This window comes from Equus asinus, chromosome 12 (assembly GCF_041296235.1).
Source record: "Equus asinus isolate D_3611 breed Donkey chromosome 12, EquAss-T2T_v2, whole genome shotgun sequence".
In the NCBI taxonomy this organism is placed as follows: Eukaryota; Metazoa; Chordata; class Mammalia; order Perissodactyla; family Equidae; genus Equus; species Equus asinus.
The window spans coordinates 69137972-69158761 of NC_091801.1; the positions used below are offsets into that span (position 1 = coordinate 69137972).

General features: G+C 39.5%; 2 protein-coding genes across 24 annotated transcripts in view; one reads left to right on the forward strand and one right to left on the reverse strand.

Moving 5' to 3' along the window:
- Positions 1 to 1484: 1484 nt before the first annotated feature.
- On the forward strand, positions 1485 to 14155 carry RNF139 (ring finger protein 139). Its single transcript, XM_014854029.3, has 2 exons — positions 1485 to 2017; positions 11896 to 14155. The coding sequence occupies exons 1-2, from the start codon at positions 1837 to 1839 to the stop codon at positions 13710 to 13712; spliced, it is 1998 nt and encodes a 665-aa protein (XP_014709515.1). The 5' UTR covers positions 1485 to 1836; the 3' UTR covers positions 13713 to 14155.
- A 398-nt stretch (positions 14156 to 14553) lies between these two features.
- The window catches only part of TATDN1 (TatD DNase domain containing 1), a 39716-nt gene continuing 33479 nt past the window's right edge, over positions 14554 to 20790 (reverse strand). For 18 of the 23 annotated variants that reach the window (XM_014854032.3, XM_014854030.3, XM_070481581.1 and 15 more), the window contains 3 exons: positions 19386 to 19456; positions 18245 to 18371; positions 14554 to 14742 (listed from right to left, as the gene is read on the reverse strand). In XM_014854032.3, coding sequence (XP_014709518.1) covers positions 14640 to 14742; positions 18245 to 18371; positions 19386 to 19456 — 301 coding nt within the window. In that variant the 3' untranslated portion in view covers positions 14554 to 14639. The remainder of the gene's footprint in view (positions 14743 to 18244; positions 18372 to 19385; positions 19457 to 20790) is intronic. The other 5 variants (XM_070481571.1, XM_070481568.1, XM_070481572.1 and 2 more) reach the window with 1 other exon arrangement.

Below are 20790 nucleotides of genomic sequence, written 5' to 3' on the forward strand. Positions count from 1 at the left end.
GAGGGTTCTTAACTGATAGAAGATATCACCCATGTAAAGCCCCAACATAAACCGGATTGCAGCGTGCAGTTGGGGCTAGGAGCCCAAGCAAGCCAGGTTCTTGCTTGTTATTTTATCCCCCTGAATCCAAGATGGCTGGGTCTACAGTGCAGACTCTGACCTAACTTACACTCTCATTTGCTGGTAAAGGAAGAGAAAGATAAGGACGGCCAGACTATATTACTTACATGGATAGGCAAGAAAGTGTAGGGGAGGGGAAAAAAATGCTTTCCTTTACTGTCCTAGGTTCTGTGGCTGGGGCCCTGGTTATTAAACTGACAAAAGGGAGATTAACAAGAGAAAAATAGTTTATTAACTGGCGAGGTGCACATACACGTGGGAAAAACCCAGTGATGAATAACTCAAAGGGGCAATTACAACTCGAGGCTTACAGCATCTTAACAATAAATTTGTAAAAAAGTGACAAGACAAAGGACAGGGGGTTTAGGGGCTGGCAAACTGCGGGAAAGTCAATATAGAAGGAAACTAATGGAAGATAAGGGTAGTTTATAAGGTTTGTGGGTGACTGAGAGCCTGAGTCCTCTTGTTGGTAAGGGAAAGGGAGACAGCTTTACGAATGGACATTTATGTCCTGCTTTTTAGGCAAATGGAGGGTAAGCAGAGAGCCTTTCCTTTTTGGGGGGCTGCTGCTGTTTCTCAATTGCCTTCAGCTCAAAATAATGCGTATATCAAAGTGGCATGTTCTGATCCCCTACAAAAACAGAGAGAAGTTTGACCTCTTCTGCTCAGGAGGAGAGAAGGGACTGCCTGGGTGTGCTTACCTCTAAGAAGACTAGAAATCAAGGACAGAGGCTTACGGGTTCTTGCCTTAAGTCACAGTGGCCCTTGACACGAGCAAACTGTGGCCGATGAGCGTCTTCAGTTCTGTCCAATTGGGTAGGACGTAGGCACGGTGATGTGCAAGGGGATGTGAGGGATGTTCTTCTTGGCAGCGCCTACCACCCCAACCCAGCGCCACGTCCGGCGGCAGCTGCAGGGAGGGTGCGCAGCCTGCCTCCAGCACAGCCCCGAGAGCCTCGCAGGTGTTTTCCCCGGAACGCCCGCCCTCTCTCACACCCCGCCCCCGGGGGTGGGGTAGGCGCCTTTTGGCCTTCCCCCTCCCAAGCAGCTTTGAACCATGTTTATGGGACATTTAATGGGCTCTAATAAAACAGCTAGTAATTGCCGTCCACGGGAGCAGGGAGTCCCTCGCCCAGCCGACGCCGCCGGGGGACAGGCGGCCACCCAGAGGCCCGAGGGCGCGGCTGCCGAAGAGCGCCTGCGCCATGGGGTGGTGCCAAAGCCGCGAAAGTGGGAGGAAACCATGACAACGCTTTGAGATATTTGCTACGCCGTGCGTGGTGACGACCCGAGGAGCGCCCCTAGCGCCAGATTATGACGCAACAGCGGCGCGGGCCTCGCGGTCTCGCGTGACGGCGGGCGCAGCTTCCCTGCCTGGTAACAGCGGCAACGGCAGAGGCAGGCGGGCGAGGTCAAGATGGTGGCTCCGCGGGCGGGGGAGGCGGTGGAGGGAGGAGGAGCCAGACCATAGTCAGCCGGAAACACCGACACCCAGAGGCCTCCCCTGAGCCGCCTCTGCTGCCTCAGCCGCCGCCGCCTCCGCCGCCTGCTCCAGCTCGAGCGACACGAGCGGGCGGCGGGGCGGGTCGCGAGAGAGACGCGAGAGGAGGGAGGGCGGGGGCGGAGTCGCCGCCTGAGCCTCCGCCCCGGCCGCGGGCCCGGGCCCTGCCCCCGTGGCCCTGCCCGGCCCGCCCAGCCCCGGTGTGGCAGCGGCTCATGGCGGCGGTGGGGCCCCCGCAGCAGCAGGTGCGGATGGCCCATCAGCAGGTCTGGGCGGCGCTCGAAGTGGCGCTCCGGGTGCCCTGCCTCTACATCATCGACGCCATCTTCAACTCCTACTACGATTCCAGCCAAGGCCGGTTCTGCATCGGGCTCCAGATCCTCCTCCGGCTCCTTGGTAAGGGGGACGGGGTAGCCTGCGCCCCAGGGACCGCTCTGCGGGCCAGGACGTGCCGCAGGGAGCCGACAGCCGCGCGGAGGCCGTGGGTCGTGGGTGCGTGCGTGTTTGAGAACCAGTTTCGTCCCCCCCCCCGCGGCGGCGTCTTTGTGGGCTGTGGGGGAGGAGATGACACTTGTCTCAGAGTTGACAGCGGAGCGGTCCTCCCAGCAAGTCATCCCCTTGTTCGGTTTTGCGCCCGAGTGAGGGCGGGGAGAAAGCGCGGATGTGTGAGCATGCGGCTCTTTGCCTGCTGTTTCTCTTGGGGAATGAGTGCTGACTTACCGCGCGTGTCCTATGCGACAGCTTTGGAAAACAGCAACTCTGCTGGCCTCAATCTCGCCATTTGTGACCTTGGACTTGTCGTGCCAAGGCCTGGGCCTCAGTTTCCCCCTTTCCGAAATGCAGAGTGCTCGTCTGTTGTCACTTCTGTATCCACATGGTCATGAAGTGTCTGCGGTAAATGACACCCAAACGAGAGAGAGACTGTTTCCAATGTCAGACCTTGAAATCATTACCAAAAATCCTCATGAAGAAGACGATACTTTTAACGAGTCTTAAAAATTTCCATGAATAGAGAAGATGATGTTGAAAATGGTTATGAAAACGTGGCTAGAAAGTGATGAGACTTTTCCAAAAGAGACTTCTGAAAATCAGTGTCTTTGTCGCATATGAATGGAGTGTTAAAAGCATCTTATATTTCACTCCCCATCTTCACTTGTATCACCAGAATGAGAAGCATTTGTGCGTAAAAGAATTTTTTTAAGTAATTGAAACTTGGCAAATTTTGTTGGTGAGGTAATTTCTTGTGATAAGTTTTTAGTAGGCTAGTGTTTTTGAAGTGTTGCTGGGGGCGGGCTGTTAGTGAGGTCCTTACCAAGCCTTTCTGAATTAGGAGCCATCTGTTGCTTCTTAATTCCTAAAAAAAAAAGAGAGAGAGAGAGAGTGGTAATGTTGATGTTTTGTTTTTAGTAATAAATAACATTTTACATTTGTTTAGTACTTTACTTTTGCAAAATGCTTTTACTGGTATTATCTAACCTAACCTTCAGATATCCCTCAGACTTGGGTGGTGTTAGTCTCATTTTACAGATGAGGAAACTAGGGGTCATAGAGGTTGTTTTGCTTTTGACTGCAAGTAAGTCGTTGCCAGAACGTAGGCTTAAAAGTCTTCTGACATCAAGGATGGTTCACTTTCCTCCTCAGTACAGCTGCAATCCAGATACAGAATGGTATAGTAATGATCGTATGCTAAATCTGAAAACTAACAGATGTGAACATGATGGTCTTTAGCACAAGACTTCTCTTAACCCACCAGCTGCTTAATCCCAGGCATTCCTACTTAACCACTGCAGAAGTCTAATGCCCTCATTATTTGTGGCAAAAATGGAGCTGTGTGATTTTGCAGTGTGTACAAATGTAGAATCATTAGGTTGTACACCTGAAATTAATACAATGCTATATGGCACTTATACCTCAATTTTTAAAAAAGAGCCTTGACTGGCTTTAATGTTTCATACTTAACATATGTTAATTCTAATAGTCATGGGTAAAAGTTAGGTTAATTAAATAATGTTAAAATGAAATTAATAAGAATGGGGACCTGTTGGGAAGGCATTTTATTCCTGCCAGTTAGAAGTCACTCATGGTCATAAGTTAACAGGCAGTTACTTATCTCAGTATAGAGAGGTGGTCCCAGCTGAGCCTGACAGACTGCCAGCTTCCTACCCCCGCTTACCTACCCACATTAGTTGATAATCTGCATGCAGGTAAGACCTATGTTGATTCCTGGGATGGAGAGACTGAGAAACAGGGGAAACAGATCGTTTCTATTCCTTAACCCCACGGACAAAGAGAGCTTGCCAGAGAGAGTAGACGCTAACAGACTTCTCGGGGACTTTGTCAGATTTGGAATAACCACGTACTTTGGGGACTGAATAACCAAATGTAATATGGACTTGAGGGTGGAGGAGCTTTTCCCACTTTTGCTTTGAGAGGAGGCCACAGTGGAGGAGGAAAAAAAAATGGAGCTGTGTTTGAGAGGCTTGACATATTCATTCTGCAAATAGTGTAGCCACTGCCTTGAAGGTTCTCAGGGCATGGAACATTGGGATCCTCTGAGACGTTCTCTGGGACCAGGTGCTTATGCAGTGCTCTCAGGGCCGAGCTTCAGGTGGGGGAGCTTTAAGGAAAAGGAGAATTTTCCTTAATTAAATCATTTTTAGTTTAAGAACATTCAACACAGTAATCTGGTATTTTCCTTGTGCTCCATCCATGCGTCTTATTTTTGTGATCGTGGAAGTTTGTGTTTGACAAATTAGAGAAGAATGTGAGCTCAAGCAAATTACTTAACTGCTCTGTGCCTCCCTTTTCTTATCTTTACCTTTTTAAAGACAATAATGATCTCTCTCTCAAAGGGTGTTAGGAACAATACATGAGTTAAGATGTAAGCTCTTAGAACAGTACTGGGCTGTTTAAATGTTAGCTGTTAGTAAGCCTGATAGCTCTTTAAAAAATATTTTAATACTCCAGTTAAGACCATACTCTGTTACAGATATTTTGGTCTTTTGAAGGCATCAGCAAAATGTTGGTGCTGTTTATTTGAGAATTTTGATCCTAGAATATTCTCCCCATCAGACTTTATATGAAATACAAAATATTTTCTAAGTCTATCACCCGACTGCTCGTTACATTATTCCAGTATAATTATGCTAATTTTTCACATTTGTAAGATTAATAAAATTTTTAAAAACTGATTTGGGTGCTAAAAGTTTCACCCTGAGTAAAAACAAATGTCTTAAATATTTGAGGCCCATTCAATGAGGCATCTTATGTTGTTATTGAAAGTCACGGGTTCGTGTGTAAAAAATACCAAAGGATAGTTGAAATTAATTGTTCTACCTGGTTAGTATTTTTTATAATTGTAGACCTCTCAGTACTGCTGTATATAAATCTCAAAACTTGTCGGTCTCACCTTTTTCTTTAAAATAGAATTGTAAAAAAGGAAATCTAATTGTAGATTGTAAAGGAAAATTGTTGTAGGAAAAGCATTACCAATTTTGTATGTAGTTTCTGAAAATTTTGCTCCCCTCTCCCTACAAAAAAGTACCACAACTGTACTTTCATTTGGTATCAAACTAACAGGAAAATTTCAGCACGTCAGAATATAAAGCATCTCATTTTGGAGATCCAAATAAAATCATATCATAATATATAAAGTATTTAAAATATTAAGCTATTCTTAGGAGCTGTTAAATGCTAAATGAAATGCAACCCAGTGCAGCATAATGCTGAATTAGCAAATCCAAATCCAAAGCAGGAAATGCAAGCATGGGAGTTTGTTTTAATAGTGTTACTCATAACATGATAATTCATTGAAGTGGAAAGGCCTTTCTAAACATAGAAGAAAATCCAGAAATTAGAAAATTTGATAAATTTGACTACATAAAAATGAAAAACTTCTTTGACAAAACTCCTTTTTTAAAAAAATCCTTAAAAATGACAAACTGAGCGCAAAATATTTGCATCATATGAGATGAAGTCCTAGTAAGTTTTACTCTGTCAATAAGGAAAACTTATACTCCCAGAGAAAAATGGGCCCAGGATAAGCAGTTCACAATAAATGAAATGCACATGGTCAATAAGCAAAAAAAAAAAAAAAAAAATTATTCAGCCTCATTTATAATTAAAGAGATGCAATCAAAACAAAATTTCAGTTACCAGATTGGTGAAGAGTTCAGAATTTGAATAGGAACTAGTTTGGCAAAGGATGGGAAAATAGGTAAAGTTACACAATTTTGGTAGGCTGTCACTTCTACGTAAAGCCATTTGGCACTATCAACTGACATTCATCATATACCTTTTGACTCACAATTCCAGTTGTAAGAATTTGGCCTAAAGATATAGTTGTACGAAGTCTGTGGGCAACGATATTCATTGCGGCATTGTTGGTAATAAGAAAACAGCAGCAAATTGTTCATCTAAATCTGTTAAAAGGTAATCTGTTCATTGTATTAGGTTTAGCTATACAAGAAAGTTGTTGAAAAGGATGAGATGGTTATTTTTGGTACTATAGAAAGAACTCAGAAAACCTATGAAGTGAAGAAACAAAGTGAAGCAGTGGTGATTGTCACTGCTTAGGGATAGACTTGGGATTCTCAACAGCCACGCTATTGACATTTTGGACAGGATAATTCGTTGGTGGGTGGAATGAGGCTGTTCTGTGAATTGGAGCATTTTTAGCAGCATCCTTGTTCTCTACGCATTAGATACCAGTAACACCCCACTTCTTCCCAGTTGTGACTGCCAAATGACCCCAGTGGTCGAGGGTGCGGGGGGGGGGGGGGGCGCAAAATCCAATCTTTGTTGAGAACCACTGAGATAGACAATGTGACCAATAGCATAGAACAGAAAGGCCAGAAACAGACCACACCTGTATATATAGAAACTTGATGTAGAATTGAAGTACATTGAGATAAATATAGACTATTGAATTATTGGTCATTTAGTTATTCACATGGAAATAATTATATTGCATCTCTACCTCACATCAGTATATAAACAGTCACTTCTTAGTAAATTAGTACCTAAATATGAAAAGCAGAACTGTAAAATTTTTAGAGGAAAATATAGAACATGTCTTTTTTTAAATCTTAGAGTAAGAAAAAAAATCTTTAAAAATATATAAAAGCACTTAATCTCTATTAATCAAAAGGCAGCGTCCAAAAAGTGAAAAGACCAACCACACACCTGGAGAAGATATTTGCATTACAGATAACTGACAAGGAATTTGTAGTCAGAATATTTTTTGTCTATAATGCAATAAAGAACAACTCCATTTATAAATGGGCAAAAGGTAATCTGGCAATCGCAGAGGAAGAAACATGAATGGTCAATAAATTGGAAAATGCCTTCTATGATAATTGGAAATGCAAATTTTTTTTTAAAGGGTAAAAAAACACCCAACAATTATAGTGAGATCTTTGGATAAAAAGCAAAAAAGAGTGTATATGAATGTGTTTGTTTATCCAAAACTTGGTTTATTCTTCATTTAATACCTATAGGTTTTGACTTTTCAAAAGAAATCGTGTTCACATATTTCTCTTTATTAAAAACATACTTGTTAAAAATCTTAGTTTAAAAGCAAAATTTTAGTTTCATCTTACGAATAAAAAACTTAAAATACTTTTTGTTTTTCTTTTGTTTTTTGCTGAGGAAGAATAGCCCTGAGCTAACATCTGTGTCAGTCTTCCTCTCTTTTGTATGTGGGTCACTGCCACAGCCTGGCCGATGAGTGGTGTATGTCTGCACCCAGGATCTGAACATGTGAACGTGGGCTGCCGAAGTGGAGCACACTGAACTTAACCACTATGCCATGGAGCTGGCCCCTAAAATACCATTTTTTTAACCTAAAATGAGAGTTTGATAGAAAATTTTTCCTTATGCTATAGTTTATTCATCAAGTACACCTACAGATTAACATTTTGAGATATTTTATTTTTGTCCTACATTTTATTGCTTAGGGCTCCCTTGGGAGTAAGGTGGTCATAACATTTATTTCTGTGGTATTCCATTTCATTCTGTTGGGCATTGAAATGTTTTTTCCACAGCTTGCTTTAGATTATGTTTTAAAGGAAGTTGAGGTACCTGGAAAGTTGTAAATGTTATGTCTTATTTTCTTCTAATTTTTAGTCCTAAATTTCCAGAAGTTTAATGATGTGAATAGACTTTACACATAAAAGAGTTAAACACTTTGTTGTGTAACATGCATGATGGGAGTTATTTTGCTTGTTTGTTTTTGTTTGCTTATTTTTGGTAATCTAAGTTGAAAAGACCCTGAACTCTCTCATGGTTGAGTTCATATAGAGCTTCAAAGCTCCTGAATTGATTTTGATACCTACCTTTTTTCCTACCTTGAGAACTTGAGTGTAATTCTCTGACCACTGGAGAATTGGATCCCTAAGTTGTGATTTCAGTTAATTCTATTCCCCAGTGTCCCAAGGAGATTTTCCTTTAAAAAGCAGCATTTATAAAAAGCCTTGATAACTTATGCAGATCACTCTTAGATCCTAATTAGAAACTGTCCCTGGGCTTAACTTTCTTAGACCTACAGGGTAAATACCAAGTTTTATGCCTGAAGTTGAGAAAATGCAGCAAAACATAAAAAATATTATTGACAACACTCTTTAAAGGCCACTGAAGCAGAATGTCACTTGAGAGACTTGTTTCTGTGAAAGGAGAGCTGATTCTTCCGATATTCCATACATAGGAACATGCGTATGAAAGAAAAATTTAAGAACCCCAGGTACATGCAAACTTTGGGCAGGAATTAAAATGATTTTAATACTATTCTTGAAATGTTTGGTCATTATTACATCTTGGGGGTATAATTTTAGTCAAGAAAGAGTTGTTCCAGGTTGGTAACTCGCTAGGACGCATGTGGACTCTGAGGCTGTAGTCTCACTGCGTTGTCTGTCTGTTATAGCCTGCTCTCCCTTTTTTCCTTTGGTACATTTACATAAAGCAAAATAGGCACTTCTCCAGCGGCATTTCTAAAACCCAAATCATTCCTTCGTTTGTTTTTTGTTTTCTTTTTTTAAAGATTGGCACCTGGGCTAACCAGTGTTGCCAATCTTCCTTTTTTTTTTAAGGATTGGCACTTGGGCTAACAACAGTAGCCAACCTTTTTTTTTTTTTTCCTCCTGCTTTATCTCCCCAAACCCCCCCCCCCCCCCCCCGTACACAGTTGTATATCTTAGTTGCAGGTCCTTCTAGTTGTGGGATGTGGGACACTGCCTCAACATGGCCTGACGAGCTGTGCCGTGTCCGCGCCCAGGATCCGAACCCTGGGCCGCCGCAGCGGAGCGTGCGAACTCAGCCACGGGGCCGGCCCCTCGATTGTTTGTAAAAATAAGCTTCAGGGAAAAAAGCTATTAGAATAAAAAGAACTAGTTATAAATTACAGCAAAGTTCATGAATATTCACAGGTAAAGATTGATTTGCCAGTTTGTAGTAGCAAGTTGACAAAAATAATTTACAGGCCCCGCTTGACTACCCCCTCTTTTTGCTTGAGGAAGATTGTTGCTGAGCTAACCTCTGTGCCAGTCTTCCTCTGTGTGGGATGCCTCCACAGTGTGGCTTGACGAGCAGTGCTTGGTCCATGCCTGGGATCCGAACCTGCAAACCCTGGGCCACCAAAGTGGAGCTCGTGGTGTTAACCACTACACCACCGGGATGGCCCCGACTTTCTCCCTTTTAAGTGTTATAAAATAGACCTGAAATTATTTTGATTCGTTTTAGGAGATTAGTTTTTGTTTCAGGAGAAGTATTGACTTTTGTTTTTCTATGTAGAGAAAGTAAGATTACGTATGGTTAATAGTGGCTGCATTAATTTCATTTCCTGTTATCTTCCATGAAAAAGGTTTTTTTTATTTTAAAGATTGGCACCTGAGCTAACAACTGTTGCCAGTCTTTTTTTTTTCCTTCTTTTTCTTCTTCCTGAAGCCCCCCAGTACATAGTTGTATATTCTAGTTGTGAATGCCTCTAGTTGTGGCATGTGGGACGCCGCCTCAGCATGGCCTGATGAGCGGTGCCATGTCTGCACCCAGAATCAGAACCAGTGAAACCCTGGACCGCTGAAGCAGAGTGTGTGAACTTAACCACTTGGCCACGGGGCGGGCCCATGGAAAAGGTTTCTAATCCTGCTCAAAGAAAGTCCATTTTATATCAAAAGGGCCTATTCCCAGCTGTCAGCTCTTTGGGAGATTATTAGCGGCCCACTTGCTTGGAGAATCAGGTGGTTCTTATGCAGAGGTTTATGTATCTTGCAGATGATTGTGTCCTTTTGTTCTCCTTTTAACAAATAACCTAATACACTGGCACAGGATAAATTTTAAGTTCGTGGGCACAGTCATCATTTAGAGGAACTAGCCCTCGATTTTACATACAGTGGATTGTAAAATGCCTCCATTGTAATATGCAGTGTCTTTCTTGATTACATGCTGAAAGAAGGTGGATAGATGAATGTTAAATTTGGAGTTTGTCACTTTTTCTATACTCCAAGCTCTCTTTTCTCAGCTTTGTCTTACCTTTTCATGGGTCTCAGTTTCTAAGTGGGTTGTATTTTGTGGTTGCCTTTAAAAATATAATGCAGAATTTGACAGAAACATTTATTTCCTTAATGAATACTAATTGTATTGATTTTCTCCAAAATATTTTGGTATCCGTAGGTATAGAAGGTAGGACCCTTGCTTGCCATCAGGGACACATTATTTAATAGAGTAGATGATACCTACTCAGGTCACTACGAACTACACTCTCAGGCAGTATAGGAGCTGTAAGCGTTTCACCAGGTTCTGTAGGAGTGCTGAAGGAACAGTCACTGTCAGAGGAAGGGGTCTGTGGGCTGGGTAGGATTCCAACAGTCAGGGATTTGGGAAGTTGGTGGGGCCATCATGCCAAGCAAAGAGAAGAATGTAAACACAGCTGCAGTTGTGGCCAAGAAAGGGGTGTGTTTGGGAAAGAAGTCTGGAGCATTGGTGTGTGGTGGGAGGAATATTACTGTAAAGCAAATTGGACTCTTGAATGTTAGGACAAGAAATGTAGATTGTGGTCATTTCAGAGCCGCTGCAGTATTTTGAGCAGAGAAACGAAGAAAGGCAATTTGGTGATGGCTTGTAGGTGAATTTGGCCAAGGTGAGTTTTTAGAGAGACTAATGGTTTGGTGTCACTGAGAAACAGAATATATAGATGTTAGTAGAATTTGGCAATTGTCCAAGTTTGAGGGTAGGGGGCTTAGAGGTACCATTAAAAGAATACTAGTACCTTTAACTGAAATTGGAAATTGAAAGGAAGAGCTGTTTGAGGCCAGTTAGATTTTAGAAATTTGGACTGATGTAGTTGTAATGTAGAAGTGAAACTAGGTGAGTATTTGGGTGTCATTTCCATACTTGATACTTGGGATAATGTTTATTGTAATCTCACTCAAAAAATTTGTCAGAGTACAAAGATAGATGGTACTGGGTGCTCCTCAGATGATACGCTGGTTACATATGGAGTGGGGGAGGGGGAAGATGACCATTGGTTTTTTTAATATGTTTTAGTTTTGTGAATGTTACTTTTATAATTTGAAGAACAATAAAAGGGTTGACTATTTGAAGAAAAATTCAGTAATGAACAGGAAAAAGGGAACTTGGAGGGTGTTTCTGAAATCTGCAGGAGAATACATAGAAAGAAAATAAAACTGAATTTGGACCCATGGGAGAATGCTCAAATTTAAGGTGCAGGAAAAATAAGAGCCAGCAGGAGTTCAGTTTGAGGAAAAGGAGGAATTGGGTCTAAGTATAAAACTTAAACTCAATTTCCTAAAGAATATTTTTAAGAAAAAGAAATCTGATTTAATAGGAACAAATGTTTTTCCATTTTGGTTATTTTAATTCTTGATGTTTTTGTAATGGAATTATTTTAAATGTTTTTAATGATTATGAAATTATAAAAGGACATGTTCTTTCAAGAGTTTTAAACTTGTTAAAATGTATGTATCACTACAAGCTCATCTTGAAGATAATTTAGTACTTTGGTGTCGACATACAGTACTACTTCAGTTACTTTGGAAGTCAGAAAATAAGGGATGAGATTTTTAAAAATGTTTGGTCTGTCCTGTTGAACTCTGATTTTACCAAATCTTTATTGGCCTTTAAGCCTAAATTGTCTTGAATCTTAATGTTCCTAACTTTGAAAATATTCCTATTTCCTAATTAAAGGAAGAATATCAAAGCTATTAGTGGAAAAACATTCTTAAAAATGTTTCATTCAAATGACCTTTCTTTTTTCTTTTTAGGTATATTTGTATCCAGTATTGTTCTGATCTTGTCACAGCGATCACTTTTCAAGTTTTACATGTACAGCTTAGCCTTCCTATTAGCTGCAACTTCAGTGTTGGTAAATTATTATGCTTCTTTGCACATTGACTTCAGTGGTGCCTACAACACATCAGCTTTTGGAATTGAGCTGCTTCCTAGAAAAGGGCCCTCGCTATGGATGGCACTCATCGTTCTACAGCTGACGTTTGGAATTGGATATATTACACTACTCCAAATTCATTCCATCTATTCACAATTAATTATTTTGGATCTTTTGGTTCCTGTAATAGGCTTAATCACAGAGCTGCCATTACACATCCGAGAGACTTTAGTTTTTACTTCTTCCTTGATTCTCACATTAAATACAGTGCTTGTCTTGGCAGTGAAACTTAAGTGGTTTTATTATTCCACACGATATGTTTATCTTTTAGTGAGGCACATGTATCGAATTTATGGATTACAGCTGTTAATGGAGGACACATGGAAGAGGATTCGTTTCCCAGATATACTGCGAGTCTTTTGGCTAACAAGAATCACAGCTCAGGCTACAGTGTTAGTCTACATTTTAAGGATGGCAAATGAAGCGGATTCCTTCTTCATTTCTTGGGATGATTTCTGGGACCTCATTTGCAATCTTATCATTAGTGGATGTGATTCCACACTAACTGTACTGGGCATGAGTGCTATAATTTCCTCAATAGCCCATTATTTGGGCCTTGGAATATTAGCCTTTATTGGATCAACTGAAGAAGATGACAGGCGGCTTGGCTTTGTAGCACCTGTTTTATTTTTTATTTTGGCTCTTCAGACTGGTTTAAGTGGGCTAAGACCAGAAGAGAGACTTATTCGCTTAAGTAGAAACATGTGCCTTTTATTAACTGCAGTCCTGCATTTCATCCATGGAATGACAGATCCTGTATTAATGTCTCTCAGTGCCTCTCATGTGTCATCTTTTCGTAGACATTTTCCTGTGCTCTTTGTCTCTGCCTGCCTATTTATTCTTCCTGTTTTACTCAGTTACGTTCTTTGGCATCACTATGCACTAAATACATGGTTGTTTGCAGTTACAGCCTTTTGTGTGGAACTCTGCTTAAAAGTAATTGTTTCTCTCACTGTTTATACATTGTTCATGATTGATGGCTATTATAATGTCCTCTGGGAAAAGCTTGATGATTATGTCTACTATGTTCGTTCAACAGGCAACATTATTGAATTTATATTTGGTGTAGTAATGTTTGGAAATGGGGCTTATACAATGATGTTTGAGTCAGGAAGTAAAATTCGGGCTTGTATGATGTGTCTGCATGCTTATTTTAACATCTACTTACAAGCAAAAAATGGCTGGAAGACATTCATGAATCGTAGGACTGCTGTTAAGAAGATTAATTCACTTCCTGAAATAAAAGGGAGCCGCTTGCAAGAAATAGATGATGTATGTGCAATCTGCTATCATGAGTTTACAACATCCGCTCGTATCACGCCATGTAATCACTATTTCCATGCACTTTGCCTTCGGAAGTGGTTGTACATTCAAGATACTTGTCCAATGTGCCATCAAAAAGTCTACATCGAAGATGATATCAAGGATAATTCAAATATATCTAACAACAATGGATTTATTGCACCCAATGAAAACCCAGAGGAAGTTATAAGAGAAGCTGCTGCTGAATCTGACAGGGAATTGAACGAAGATGACAGTACAGATTGTGATGATGATGTTCAAAGAGAAAGAAACGGAGTGATTCAGCACACAGGCACAGCAGCTGAAGAATTTATTAATGATGATACTGATTAAAATAGCATTTACTAATCATTGAGGTATTTGTTTAAAATTCAGTTCATCCAAAATGGAGTAATATGCTTCACTTCAGTGTGTAACCAAGCACAAAAACAGTATCAATGTTGAATCTGTGAATGGTTTTCCGTTTACTGTGATGTGCTACTGTAAATATACCTCTTTAATTACTTCTGGTCTCTTTGGTGACCTATTTAAATTTGTGTACATTATTGTACATAGAATAAAATGTTTTCACGTTTTTATGACAAAATTTGAACAAATAGCTTTTTAATAGATGTAACGATAATATGGTGCGTCAACTGTGCCAAAGATTCCTCAATGAAAGTATACAATGTAACTCTGGACCCTAGTTTTTCTTTAAAATGAATGGGTGGGAAAATGAAGGTGTAAATCAGAGGACATCACATTAAATCCAGGAAATAAAAGAATTTGGACCAGAGGATCAAGGCTATATGTAGAGTAGAGTATTTTAAAACTAAGGAAAAAATAGGCTGCCAGACTTGAATTTTGAGGAGCGCTGTAATTGAATTGGGGTTGAAAGTCATGATTCAGAGATTGTGTGACAGTTGAGAAATAGGCTTATATCAACTAAACTTTGGTATAAACCAGAACGTGCTAATTGTTTAATTTTGATGTAAAAATCAGTATATTTGTTAGCCGTTCTGTGTTCGCAGTGTTGACCTAAAATTGTCCTTTTGGACTCTTGAAGAGATTACAAAATGAAATACTTTTCATTGTTTTAAACTTAGACGTTAGTGACCTTAAAAAGTCCTGATCTGACTTTATGGATAAAAAGGAGGGGGAGGGTGTGCAGTGATAATATGCCTCTTTAGACAACTTCCAGAGAATTCCTTTATTGAAACTTCCAGTAAATTTTACCATGAAATTTTACATACATGATGGAAAATGGAAGACACATACCAATTACATGTCAGGAAAAAATATTTTAATGGTGTTGTTATATAGCGTATTGGCTAATTCCAGTGGGTCCTCATCTCTTACTGCTGACATTATCTCCAGTATTTGGCTAAAACAAAACAAAAAACAAACAAAAATGGATGGTTAAAAAAAGACATATTCTGTTGTAAAGGTATTTAATTATCTTTTCTACTTAAAGGAAGATACTGTACTAGCACCTTTAACAGAATAAGCTTAACAGGTATTAAAGTTTTCAGCAATATCAACAGAAAGGTTTAACTGCTAGGATATTTAAAATAGAGTAGAGACAAATTTCTGGGGCACTCTTGCATATAACTAGAGCCAAGAACCAGGTTCAAATAAATTATAAAAGCTGTTCATATTATGTGTACCACAATTATAGAATTAACCCAGTGGAAATGAAGAGTTCTTTTAAACTGTGTGTCATTACACATTCATTCGTCGGTCACGATGAGCTTTTGAAAAAATTAAAAGGAAACGTACACTGCACTTAAGTAAGGGAAGTACTGTTTCATCTTTGTTTGGAGTTTATATATGTACAAATGTGCTGAGTCACAATGTAGGTGGTATTGTGGGGATAGATAGCAGTCACAGTCTGAAAGTCACTGCTTAAAGAACTACTCCTCAAAGACAGCAGGAAACTGCTGCATGACACTAGCACAGTGACAGCAAAGGAGCTTAGAAGTTATCTGCTTGGAACAATGTACAGTTACTGGGCCGGGGGGTTTCTCTTCCTGTACTGTTTTCCCTGCAAGAGTCCAGGGGTCAATCTTTCAGTTTCTCTGCCTAGAATAATGATAATTATCAGTGTTTGTTAGCAATGTTGTGTATAGAGAATATTTTTTATACATAAATTAGAAATTTCTAAAGTAAAAATTAAACATTTAAATATTCTTTGTCTTAAGCTTTTTGTTCCCTTTATATGGGTTTCTTAAATATGAACACCTAAAGGAATCAGGAACAGAGATTAGAGATTAATTGGAACTTTGTTATTGTTGTATAATAGTAACACAAAAGCCTTGCTTAATACATACACTAAACGAATTGATTATACTAAATTTTGGTTATGACAGTCAAAATATGCTAAAAGCAAATGTAGTAACATTTAAATTGACAGTGAAGACCCAATTTTCTTAGTAAACTACAGAGTTTTCCTCTATTAACTTCTTGGAAATGGAACTTACATGCCTAATACTGTGTGAAATCAATATGATTCCTGTCACCACCCATCTCCCTTCCAGTCTTGTCTCCACATTGATACCTGCTTACAGCTTTAAAAAAAAAAAAAAGAAGAACTGCCACTTTGCTATTTAAAATCCGGTTGGCATACGAGAGCCCTCACGACCGGGCTACCTTCCCAGACTTATCACCCGTGCATCCTACTTTCTGCCACACTAAGCTCATTGTTCCCCCAGAGCAGCAAAGCCCTTCTGCATCTGCGCTCCCTCAAGGTGTTTGTCTAGGTCTGGTCTAACAGCCCTACTTAGTATAAACAGTGGAAATGTCACCTTAGTTAAGCTACTTCCCCTCAAGGCAGGCAGTTGCTTTGTCCTGTGGTCCCAGTCCTATAGTCATACCTCTGTAACAGCACTACCATCTTGGATTATACTTTTTATCTGCTTGTTTGCTCCAGGAGAGCAGAGATCCTTGACTGACCCATTTAATGCCTTATCCAAAGTGCCCGGGCACAAGGTACCTACTCATCTAGTGGAAGGATGAGGGCGGGGACTATCTTGATTCTCCTGTGTAACCTCAGTAACTTGCACCTTTCCCGACATATGGCAAGAGCTCCAAAACGTGTTTCAAGAAATGTATGATCTTGGGGCCGGCCCGGTGGTACAGCAGTTAAGTGCACATGTTCCGCTTCAGTGGCCTGGGGTTCGCCGGTTCAGATCCCAGGTGCGAACATGGCACCGCTTGGCACGCCATGCTGTGGTAGGCGTCCCACATATAAAGTACAAGAAGATGGGCACAGGATGTTAGCTCAGGGCCAGTCTTCCTCAGCAAAAAGAGGATTGGCAGCAGTTAACTCAGGGCTAATCTTCCTCAAAACAAAAAAAAAAAATTTATAATCTAAAATCGAGGAAAGACCTAAGATAATTAAAACATCAAACTGTTAATAGATGGAATTTGAAATGACTTTGTAAGTAGGAATTAACTTGCCAATTACTAATTAGCATTAGATTAGACGAGAGGCATGTCTAGTTTTGACATGTGGTTTAAAATGTTTCAGTTTGCACATGTTGATTTTCCCAAGCTCCACCTACTGGTTTTCATGACTGCAATGGATGCTCAGGCCTTGGTTCTTAAGAATCTGCATTTAGAAACACCTTACAATTTTCTCTTGCAAATGTGCAGCTAAAGTCAACAGCTATACTTGTACTTCGGGCAGTATGGAAAACTGATTCGGATACACCGTTGGCAACAACTTCCTCTAAGCTGGCTGCTGGAAAAATACCAGTTCGCTGTCTACTGTCCTCTTAAATCTCTCAAAACTTACTCAGAAACATTGTCTCCTGACTGAATCTGCAAGTACCTACATTTCATAAAAATTACAAGTTGGTCCTTTACTAACCAGAATTGAAATATATTCCTCACCCTACACGTTTTAAAACATTAGGTTTTAAAGTCTTTGCCAACACAAGCATGTTAATAAAGGAAATCTTTCCAGTAGATTTTTATGAAATAATGCTTCACTTTCTCTGCCTGCTGAATTTTAGATCTGGCTTACCTAATAATATTATTATCTGTTAAAAAAAATAGTGCATATGGAAGTAATTATTACAATCTAAATGTAACAATCCAATATTAATTTTTATGAACGTCTTACAAGTATGTCCAGTTGCCTGAACTGGTAAACCATACTAGAGATCGACAGAGTCTAGATTTAAATTATCTGCAAACAAAAGAAGTTGGAAGATGTGCCCATTAAAATGATACAACAAACTTTGTGTAAGTCATAATGCTCCACAGTTCCTTGACAGTTAAATGGGTAATGGGCCCTCTTTTTCCATATGCTATATATTATAATCAAAAAATAATTCTGAATTACTTTTTTTAGGAAATAAAATTATATAATGTTCTGCCTTTTTTTTTTCTGGTTGGAAAAAGGAATTGTCTCTGTAACTTATCCTTTTGTTCAGAGGCTTAAAGAAACGTGTTATTTCTTAGGTTTATTAAGGTGGTCAAAACATTTAAAATACAGATACCATTAAGGTCTCCTGCTGAGACTGCATTTTTATAACCAGCAGGGAAGCTGCATGGGAACAGAACTTAAACCAGGCACGGCGATCCTATGGATGGACAGCTTTAAGATCATTTCCCCCTCCTACAAAATGACGAAAGACCAAAATTACATGAAGTTCCCTCTGCTGGAATAAAACCACTTTGGATTGAGAGGATACGAAAAGAGGCGCTGAGACAGCAATTCAGGTGCAAATTCCTCCACGTCACAGCTTTAAAATGGTGGGCTCTGGTCCGACCTTACTTGGATTTCACGCAACTTTAATTCTGTCCACTGAGTTGATTTTGTAAATAGCGTTTGGTGGTTAACGTTCACGTTTTGAAGACCATGAGAACAAAGTACTTACATTATATGGCAGGGTTCATTTCTGTCTTTCAGACAGTGCCCATTTTCCCACTTCTTTTTGGTAGGAAATGAAGTTTTTATGTATTTTGATCCAGCATGTGTACTTTTGACTCCACACCAAGGTGCATCTAGAGTTAAGCAAAGGAAAAGAAGGCTCTTAAGAGGCTTACCTTTTTAAATGACATGTTTTTTAATGAACATCATCAAACTAATATATACCCTCTAGAATATAAGCCATGATTCAGCTTAAAAAATGGTAAGCAACAGAAAACAGTTCTAAGAAAAGCACAAGGTAAAATCTTGAATTGTACAAATTCTTCAGTGCTTTATAAGACTCACTTGTATTCCTTTTTCCCCCCGCTAACGTTACTGTTGGTGTAGGGCATGCTTTAAAAAAAGACGTAAAGCTCAAAGAAACACAACTGAACATGAAAACATTTAAGTTTAACTTCTGTTTGTCCCTACTGAATGTGAAACAGTGGTTTTGAATACTAGGATTATTCACTTACCCATTTCATGAAGAATTATAATAGCTTACACAGTTTACAAGCACTGTACTTTTAATAAGATCATTTAGTTTTCATCACTCCCCAAGGAAATAACCCCGATTTCTTCCGAATGGCTCAGTGTTGACTGTCCTAAAAAGTCCACGTGTATGCGGAGAGCCTTGGGTTCAGGGTTTACATAAAATTTCGAGCTTCTAACTTTAAGAGGCAACAGACTCATTTCTAAAATTCTTACACTAAACCAATTTGATTTAAATTTTTGCACTTTATTTAAAAACTGTTGTAGAATTAAGCCATTACAAAGAAGACATTGTATAAAAAAAATTCTGAATAGTCTTTGAAACTGAGGTAAAATGCTTAGTTAAGACTCCTTGTTTAATAAATATCCCTAACAACAAACTCCTTAGTTCCCACATTTCTGACGTTCCATTTGTAAGTGCTTAGGCCTAGTCAAACTTCTAAAATTGAAAAAATTGCTTGCATAAATATTTTTTCATCAATTGATAACTTCCAAAGGTTTTCTGAAAAGTATAATTGTTGAGGTTAAATGTGCTGTTTTAAAATAAAATATTTGTTCACGTTTCTTTTTTGCTATGGTTTAATATAAAAATTAAAGTTCTAAAAACATAAACTTACCAGTCTCAATCATTAATTTTTCAGTAGGTATTGACTTCAAAACTTCCAAATTAGCCTCAGTTTTCAGTGAACTTAAAAAAGATATTTATATATGAAATTAAAAAGTGATTTTCATGAAGAATAACTTTTTTCCATATTATAAACTTGTGTAAAACAGATTACAAAACTAACCTAAAAGCCCCAAACAAAACTTTGGTTGCTACAGTGGCAGTCTACTTTAGAAAGTACTTGCACACTCCTGTCCTTACAGAATCCAGATTAAGATCCGTTCCAACTAGATCCTGCCTTTAGGGGGATGCGTTTTTTTGTGCTTATCAGTTGATTGTCCAGTAACGTTCTGTATCGGTCTAAGTAAAACTAACTGTGTTAAAGAATTTATTTGCTTCTCTGGGTACTCTGTATAATTTAGACAGACTCAAAAGGCAGAGTTTGAAGGTATAGCCAATTCCTTTATGGGCCAAAAACACAGGGATTCACTGGTTTGAAGAATCAGTATTAGACACTGAAAGTTCCTATTTTACCAATCAGAAACAGCATTTTACAAAGGATGACAATCCCCATGACTGTTAGGACTATGAGTATTTAACAAGGAATGAAACTGCAAAGCTGATTAGGAGATGCCAGTTTGACTCTCATTTCCTTTTGGGCGCCCTTTTACCCCATCTGGAAACTTGTAGGATCCTCCATTACTCTTGACATTCTGAAACTTGATGATGTTTCTGTCTGGGCATAAGACTTTTTTCATCCATTTAGGTAGTTGGAACCTTCCAATTTAGACACCAGCCCTCCCCCCCCCCCACCCCAGCTCCCCAACTCTGGGAAAATATTACTGGAAAAAAGCAATTTTCCTCTTTCTGGGACTTTTATTAGTCAATTTTAGGACTCCTGAATTGGTCTGCTAGACCCTGTTTCTTCCATACATCATTTTCTGGGAGATGAACTTTCATTTCCTTAACTTTCATTTTCAGACCCTGAGACAGACTGGATTATTGGTCCCAATTCTTCAGTCTCCTTTAACAGAATTACATATCTGCACCCTTGCCATGGTTTCTTAGTAGGAGGAAGGAAGTTGAATCTAGCCACGGCCTCAAGACTTGCTTTAACAAATGGGGTAATATGGCCAGAGGCTTGAAATGCACTTTCGTCATTTGGATGGCACTGTGATCTGAGTGGCATGCACTAAGTAGCTGTTACTTCTTCAGCTGGGGTACCCAGAATTAAAACATATGGCACAGATCTGAACCCAACAAGCAGCCTGTGGTAGATCGCTCAGCCTCTATCAATCAAACCCCAGCTGACCCAAAGACCCATGAGTATGAAAAAAATGCTTACTGTAATATGCCACCGACTTTTGGGACGGTTTGCTATATGTGATGATGACTGTTCTTATATTGCATTTTTAATT